The 8708-nt window shown below is 33.1% G+C and overlaps 1 protein-coding gene across 1 annotated transcript; it reads right to left on the bottom strand.

The window, feature by feature from the left end:
- Nucleotides 1-68: 68 nt before the first annotated feature.
- Nucleotides 69-5829, bottom strand: LOC104099541 (probable ubiquitin-conjugating enzyme E2 18). Its single transcript, XM_009606569.4, has 6 exons — nt 5697-5829; nt 5394-5497; nt 5036-5138; nt 4721-4784; nt 627-715; nt 69-422 (listed from the first exon to the last, which is right to left on the bottom strand). Exons 1-6 carry the CDS (start codon nt 5724-5726, stop codon nt 327-329), a joined length of 486 nt encoding a protein of 161 aa, XP_009604864.1. The 5' UTR covers nt 5727-5829; the 3' UTR covers nt 69-326.
- Nucleotides 5830-8708: the final 2879 nt, after the last annotated feature.

The following is an 8708-nucleotide window of genomic DNA, read 5'->3' on the forward strand; positions in this document are numbered from 1 at the left end:
ACCAGATATTACTCAGCAGGCTAACAAGGAAACAAAAGTCACCAGCCAGACAAAGCAAAAGTGCAAACTTGTTTAGACGCCAGAAGAAAATTCCGCATGAGGTATCAATTAGGCTGTAGTGTATTTGATAAGAGTACATAATCTTGCACAAGTAGCTCAAAAGGAAAATCAGTCTCATTTACAAATACTGGACAGTAAAGGCCAATTTCCTGCACATAAGTTTTGTGCTGACACTGGCCATGGATATTTAGAAGTGTTTGACATTAGCATTTGATTTTAAGTAAGCAAATGCAGCAATGTTGGCTCAAGGGTCAGATGGACACCCATCACACCTTATCATCATGGAACCACCACCTGGTTTCCTTGGGAGATCTGCCATTTCTACAGTTCTTCACGTAGCGGTCATTATCTTCGGGGCGTTGCTGCACAAGTGACGGGAACCAATAAGAATTAAAACTAAGATAAAGCACGAAAAGCCCGTCCGAACAATGTGGTAGATTACATATTTTCGCAGAGGACAAGGAAGAAATAGGTCCCGACATATTTGGAATAGCAGGCCTTTTTAGCATAGCGCAATCTCATAATAGCAACTCAAATTAACATTATAAGGGACACATGAAACGCACCTTCACAGTTGAACTTGACAGCATGGAGAGAATGCTGATGCATATAGAACTGACTGTCATGGCAGGAGACCATGAATCATACAAAATATCTGCAAAGACATGAAGAAGCTGTTGTCAACTGCTGGCTTTACTGATGCATCTCCAATTTCTATCAGATGTAGAAGAATCTTTCATGAGATGGAAGCTTAGCGCTAGGCCGCTAGCACACCAATTAGTGAACTGCCCATCGACCTTTAAGTTTTCACCCGCAGAAAAAAAAAATTGACTGCTATTTAACAGCATAACAGGAGAAACTAGAGAAAGAAAAGCTAAAGATGGTATTTCAAAGTTTTCCACCTCTACGCCTTACAAGTCCAAAGGTCAGTTAAGTAAGATGTTATGTGAATGTGATTTCTGCAAACCTACATTAGAGGAAGAAACTAGTAATACAAAATATATAAAAAAAAACTGAAGAATCTGATTTCTGTGAACCCTGACCAGCGTATTTGAAGAACCTTTCAGTTTGAATAGGGGTAATATAAGATAAGACAACGAGCTCACAGGCTATGTCAACACAAAAGAATTCAGATTCACTCTTATTTGTTACACATAAATAGATTTAACTTAGAGGTGAATGGTTCCTCTAATAGAAATTGAAGTTTATTTGGTACAAAATTTAGTTTCGGGAAAGGAACTTCGGCCTTAACCAATAAATTTAGTTAACAAATGCACAAGGAAGTACAAATTTAGAAAGAACAGATGATATATAAGTTATTCTCATGATGATTCAGTTCCAACAAAATGAAACATTCACCAAAATAACCAATTCTTTCTGGTCCTAGTTGGAACTAATTTTGGATTAATTGAACTTCACAAAGAAACTGAGAGCAGACTGTCACTAATGACATAAGTGGACTCTTGGTTTCTAGCTGATGCATCCAAGTCAAACAAACAGGGCATGGATATGAGCGCTTTTCATGCATCTTACAAAACACCGGATACCAGCAAGAGATTGAGAGCGGATGCTAGCAAATCTGGTGCTCGTGCCGATGCCAACCTAGTATAGGTTATAAAGGTTAAACCTCCAATGCCAGGTTTTATATACTCTGTAAGCCGAATTCAATGTGTGAGCATTAATGTTCCAACCCCTCCAAAAAGATTAGCATTTAGTGCCATTTAGTTGAGATAAGAATAGCATCTCCTCTATTGCGTACATACAACTTTTACCACACATTGTAACGATGTCATTATGGTAAAAAATAATCTGACTATTTTGGAAGATTCTCATAAAATACTTCAAAAACTGATACGGCACCGTAAGTTACTGAAATCACTATTTCAAGCAAGAAGTTGATGGCCAAAATATTTTACCAGAAAAGATAAAAAATATAGTAGTAAATAACAAATCATTCATCTCCATCAGTCAAGAAACAGCAAGTCATTTTCTTTCTTTCTTTTTTTTTTTGGATGAAGGAAACAGTTTTCAATGCCAACCAGCCAGTTACTCAAATTTATCAAAATCATTGTTTAAATCATTATAACATAGCTGGCAAACCTGGCCATTCGTTACTACACTAATTCAATCTATTATGCCGAACTTTAACAAAACACTGACACCTCTTAATATGTCCAAACGACCGAACTGCTCACATCCCGATTCTAAAATGCTAATTAGCTAGCTTTATTTCTGATAATTACCGAAGCAATAAACAGCTCATTCTCCTAACATGCAACTCCATCTAAGAGGAAGGAAGAGAATTTGTGGAAATCATGATATGCTAGTAACTACAGAGTACGTAACTTGGTTCCAAACGAGAATGAATGATGTGGAACAACCCATAACGCAAAGAGCCAAAAACAATGATGTTTTATGGGATATCATGAAAAGACCAACTTTAAGTTCACACGGCTCTTCGGCAATTAGGCAAGTAAGAAAAAGATTTACCACAATTGTGCCATGCAAAAGTAGAAACTGAAAAGGCATATAAATTTCGAAAAACCACTTACTTTTGGCAGATTAAGGTATCGCTTCTGTAGAATGGTGCTACTATGCTTTTATTTATCAGGAGACAAAGGAAAATTCAAATCTATTCCAAAAAAGAAAGTAATGTGAATGGCTTTTGTGTTGTACTTATGTTGAAACAAGACGGTAGAATGGACCCAAAAACGGACAAAATGCAGATGCAATGCTTATTCTACTCACGCAAGAGTAGGGTTTACATGCAGTCAGTTTTATTATGTGTTGGGTTTTTTCATTTTTTATAACAGTGGTATCCGGGCCAGCTTGCGCACATCGACTAATTCCACCAGACCTGCTACCTCCCACCTAATTCTATCCACCAAGGCTTAGACAGATGGGAAGAAATAACCTAGTGTTTCAGTCTGTGGATAGGCAAATCCATCCTCGTCCAATTTTTCTTGGTTTTTCTCTTTCCGGTTTGGGCCTTTTATCGGCTTCTAATTTTCTTTTGTTGGGCTTCTTATCTGCCACCGTCTTAATTTCCCCTTGCACACCCTACCTGTAGTGATCGTTCACATCAACCTCCAATTCCACAAGTGGATCGTTGACTAGGAGCAGTTTAATGCTTCTAGGCTCTATCCATTATAAGGTATATAAATATGAGATGCTTATTCAGATATCAATGTGGTTGTCTCTATCGGGCTTGTGAGAATAGGGGACGGTAAAATTAAGGATCAATTTGTTAATCTTCAAATGTTGCGTACCCAACAAGAAACAGAAAAAGGTTTCGATTAGTTACTCAACCTTTTAATTTAAAGCATACAGACCTCTTAATCTCATCTGAGAGCCCAGTATACTTAATAATGAAAGTAACTTCAAGTTTTAAACCACATTTTATTGGTGATTCAAGCTTCATATAACCAGAATTATTTAAGCAGCCACGTCTCACCTTTTTCAAGTAATCCTAGTAAATTTCCACACGAAGTCTCAAAATTTTGTTTTGTAGTTTTTATTCGTTTATTTTTTCTCCCTTTTCAGAAAACCGATAACCAAACCAGAGAACCCCAGTTTCATAAATGTTTCGAAAATAAGAATGTAATGATTGTTATCTTTGGTAGTGATACATCTTTAAATAAGAGATCTTGTCAATTTTGCAAAACCATGATAATTAATAAAATGAAGCCACCTGAAGCTTAGACCACCTCTTGATGGTCATTCAAGCTGCAAGGACAATGATCAGAATCTTGTCGGCAGTCAGATTACACCTTCATAAAGTAATCCTAGATATATTCATACTATATCTCAACAATTTTGATTTTTTGCTTTACTGAGGTTTTTATTTTCTTCCAGAAAATGGAAAAGGAATGTATAGATTGTCGTCTTTGGTAGTGATATTGCTCTTAAAGGAGATCTTGTTAAACACACTTTTAGTTCTTGAACAATTGCACGTCCTCGGATTCAAATAAAGAGGGAAAAGGAAAAAGATTTCCTTCTAGAAAGAGCAGCTCGTTCAAAAGCAGTTACACCCTCAATCCAATGAAAAAGCATACTTATACATAAGAAAGACGAATCTCTTTCTCTTTGCTTATGCAATTTCAGAATAATAAGCTCAGCCTATTTAGATACCAAAATGGATCTGTTCAGAGGAAGTGCAAGAGCTTTCCCCATGACCTAAGAAGTGGTTTTTTGACCAAATCTTAATAACTTCTTGTCTGACTGTTGTAAGTTTTGCACAAAAGTTAAAACCGCATAATGCACACCCCTAGCGAAGAGCGTTTTACAAATGAAAAAGACTTCTTTTTTCAATTATTTAACAAATCCTTGACTATTGCTCCCTTAGAGAGTATGGATAAGCAAATAGAATTGGACTTGACTGAAAAGAGAAAAAGACACTGAGAACCATGCAATAATATCATTGACAATGGGCAACAATCAATCATTCACAACAATTCTTAGATAAAGCTGTTTAAAAGCACTTCAAGTACCAATATACTAGGCATCTAATCTTTAGCAGTGAAACAAGTATGCACCATGAAATCATTTACCACATGACCAAGCATGGAAATTCAAGCATTTGAACAACAAATAGCGACAAAATTATTGTACTACTCGTAGTTGTAAGAAATAGAAGATATGTGGTTACATATATAACTACCTAAACAGATGTGCCCGTTGCTATAGATATGAGGGTGTAACGGAGCTGGTGGCACAAAAATCACCTGCATCAATATGGTAGTCAGCCAAAATAAGTAAGATATGCATATGAGAATAACATCAACCAGTATCAACCAATATGTAGACAAAGGAGTGATACAGTAGCGGAGATCGCCCTACGTCTCCAGCTATGAGGTTCGTTGTTCAAGTCACCAAGAGAGTAAAGTGGAAAAACCACTGTTTGGTCCGGGTAGCAGGGATTTGGGGTGGAGGATAGGTTTAGCATATAAAAAAAAAAGAGTAAAAGTGTATACACCTGGGGAGCTTCCATAGGATAATGTTCAGGGAAATCAACTTGAAGCTGATAGGTTTCATTAGCATAAAGCGTTCCGGGAGCACCATTCACTTCAATTATCCACCTTCTCACCAAAGAACCATATCAATCAAAACTCAAAAGCTATTGTCATCAAATAACCGTTACCTTCTAAGAAAACAAAACTTAACCAAAAAAAGATTCTTTTATTTATTTATTATTATTTATAAAGATTAACAATAAAGAATCTCTAATGAATTACTGTACCACAGATCATAAATTGCAGTAGGCTAAAAAGGGTAACCAATAAATTGACTGAAAAAACAAAAAAGACAAATAAAAATAGAGAAAAAGGAGAGACCTTTGCAGATTATCAGTGACTTTATGTTTGAAACCAGAAGGGGGATTGACCTGCCACTCCACCAACTCTTTCTGGAGTCGATTGCATGCTATCTTGCTTAATGTCTGATCAATAATTCAATCGAAACACCAAAACACACAAAGGAATTACCAAAAACAAAGGGTCAAATACAAGTTAAGACATAAAGGTGGAGGAAAATAGAGGGAGTAATAAGAGGAAAGAAAGCTCATATGTATTAAGGCAGATAGAGAAGGCAAATTAGAAGAAAGAAGAAGAAGAAGGAAGAGGAGGAGGAGGAACAACCTTGCGAGAGGAGGCGGAGGAGCTGGTCATAGCTTGCAGCAGCGTTGGGTCGAGACGACGATGTCGATGAAACAAACTACAAACACAGAAGAATAAGAATTGGCTTGGTTAATAATTCATTTATTCATGCCCCCGCCCCCCTTAGGACCCCCCCCCCCCTTCCTTTTTGTTTTTCTCTATCATTTGTTTTTTCCTTCTAATTAGTTTCCACTAAATATTTAATTAATCAGGTAACCAAGGTAATTTCGATTAAATCTGATAAATCGTAGTTTGATAAAAAAAACACAACTAATTTATTATTGCATGTTAAATTATTAAGTATTAACAGTAAAAGAAATTTACATTGTCTATGTACAATTATAAGAAAAATTCTTCATCACATTACTTTTTATTATTGCTCTCTTACTATTTCAATTTACTAGATTTACTATACGCGCGTTGCACGTGTGTGTAGCGTCATTCAATTAAAACTATATACATTGACGTTAAAATAAACTACAATATTTGTATAAATAATGAAAGTAAATGTTATCATATTGACACAATAGTTGAATTCAATATCTTCCGACTACGCAAAGATGATGAAGTTTAATTAATTATACATTATTTTATAATTATACTTATCTTATAATATGAGATACAAATATGTTAAATTATGTATCACCCGATATATCTTTAGGAATACATTTTTTCTTCTATTATTTTATCCTCATTTCTTTAGGTTTGCATTTTAACCAATTTAATTCTTAGAACTATAACTGAATTTATTTTATTTTCTGATTTCTTTCATCGCCAATATCTTTTTATGATAAATAATATTTGTCTTCTAAGATTGTGTAAACTTGAAAATTTATTTTACCTATATGATGAATTTGGGAAGAATAAAATTGGATTATTTTGCTAATTAGTTAATTTAAATACTTAATTATTCTTTAAAAATATTTAAAACCATATATTAAATATTTACTTATAACAGATTTTATCCACACAAAAAAACTATTTTTAAATGATAAATATTCAAACTTTTGTACTTTATGTTTGTCTAAGCGTTAGAGTAAATAACTTTTGTCAATCACTTTTTTTCTCTTTTTCTTTGCTATTATTAAGTATTTTTATAATTATAAATTTAATTATGTTTTAAAATCTACAATAATATTTATATCTAAGCAAATTATTAATCAAGGAATAAAATTAATAGTCAGTAGACCAATCTCACATAGACTACTTAGAGCACTTACAATTTAATTATGAATTGGGATAAACGACCAAGCAAAATGTTTCTTCTTTCTTTAATCTTTTCTTTATTTTATTTTGTTTGCATAATAATTGCTCACCTGAAATTTAACGGAATTAAACATTCTCTTTTGAGCTTAATAATGTTTAATTAGAGACAATTATAGGCATAAAGGTTCCAGTTTTATTCAATCATACTTTAATTCTAGGATTTATATAAGGTAAAATATTAATGATTTTAAAGTTCTAAATATAAGGTTCTCACTTAATTCAAATAAAGAAAGGTTAAATAAATAAAATTTGATTCAATTTCCAACTCTTAAATATTATCTAGGAAAATAATCAAATGACTATTTTGTCTAGTGTGAACTATATTCTAAAAGGGTAAAAAAATAAACGACATTTCGCTAAGGGCCTTCGTACTTTTAATATAGTATAGATATAATATTATTTTAAATTAAATAATATTTTCTTTAATTGCTTTTATATACCTTTTTTAATTATGAGATAATAGTCTATATTGTTTTTTTAATGTAAAATAGGCAAATTCTTATCTTAACATAATTAAGAAATTAAAATTAGAAATGAGACTGGAAATTTAAAACTATGAAGCTCTTTGGGTATAAAGAGTTGCAGACCCGTCTAAGTACATTGTATTGCTCTGTCTCTTTTTTTTTTTTTTTTTTGGGAGAAAAACATATGTTATTTCCCCTTTTTCCTAATTTCTTATTGTTTATTGGAAATAATCTACGACTATAAATTATACAGTTTAAGATGGAAAGAAAAAGAACATTAATCGAAATGAGATCATGACATGTGAGGAGAATCTGTCTTTCGTATAATATATGATCAAATATTGTTGAAGATAAACTCATTTTTCATTTTGTTGACTTAAAAAGTATACGTTGACTATTTAATGAAATGGAGTAACTAAAGTATAATAGAACATGTTCTGTCCAACTAAAGTCTGGTCCCACTACATCTAGCAAAAGATTATATACTTGTCGATTGGACACCTGTACTTGTCCTACCTACAACTTGAGTTTTAAACTTTTAATCAACTAAAGGTGTTTAAATAGGAAAAATAAGAGTCGAAGTGTCGGCTTTAAAAACCGAGACAAATACATATGTAGATTTAAGAAATTAGGTCTTTTGAAACTAAGTTTTCTAGATTCTCCAAAGGGAAATTCTGATTTTTTTTTTGCGTTTGATTTACTCTTAAAAATATTAATGAAAGGCATTTATGTAACTTTTTTATTAGTGAAAACCTACTTTATTTTGTTTTGATTCTCGAAATATATTAATTTTGAAAATGTGGAATAGTATTATCCAGTCATCACTGCAAGTGTTATATATATATATATCGAGACTAAGTAACATCGAGAAAAGAGTTAGTTGAGGTTGACCAGGAGATGGCAAAGCCCGTGGTCGAGATGCAAAAGATGGTCGATGTCGAATGCTGCAAAAAGAACTGTAACAGCTAGTTTATTAGGGCATGATATTAAAGAGAATATTCTATTGGATATACTTTGTACTTGTACTATTAACGTTTATTGGCGGTATGTCCCAAATAAATAGAAAAAATCATAAGAACTAGGGGCATGTGATATTCATTGTGATAAGAGCAAATTTTGCTAAAAGGTTCTCTCTCTCTTGTAAAGATACAAAGACTACCTTTTTATCAAGATTCTTACTCATATTATTACACACTTTTCCATCAGATCCGAGAATATTTCGAATGTCCTAAGATCTGTCTGTCACTCATCATTGTCAGGAGGA

Source organism: Nicotiana tomentosiformis, chromosome 2 (assembly GCF_000390325.3).
Source record: "Nicotiana tomentosiformis chromosome 2, ASM39032v3, whole genome shotgun sequence".
Classification (NCBI taxonomy): Eukaryota; Viridiplantae; Streptophyta; class Magnoliopsida; order Solanales; family Solanaceae; genus Nicotiana; species Nicotiana tomentosiformis.

Coding starts and splice junctions, on each gene's coding strand:
- LOC104099541 (XM_009606569.4), bottom strand. CDS start 5,726: ATGACCAGCTCCTCCGCCTCCTCTCGCAAG. Junction 716..4,720: donor CAACGGGCACATCTGTTTAG/GTAGTTATATAT, acceptor ATGTCTTTGCAG/ATATTTTGTATGATTCATGG. Junction 423..626: donor TGTCAAGTTCAACTGTGAAG/GTGCGTTTCATG, acceptor TCACTTGTGCAG/CAACGCCCCGAAGATAATGA.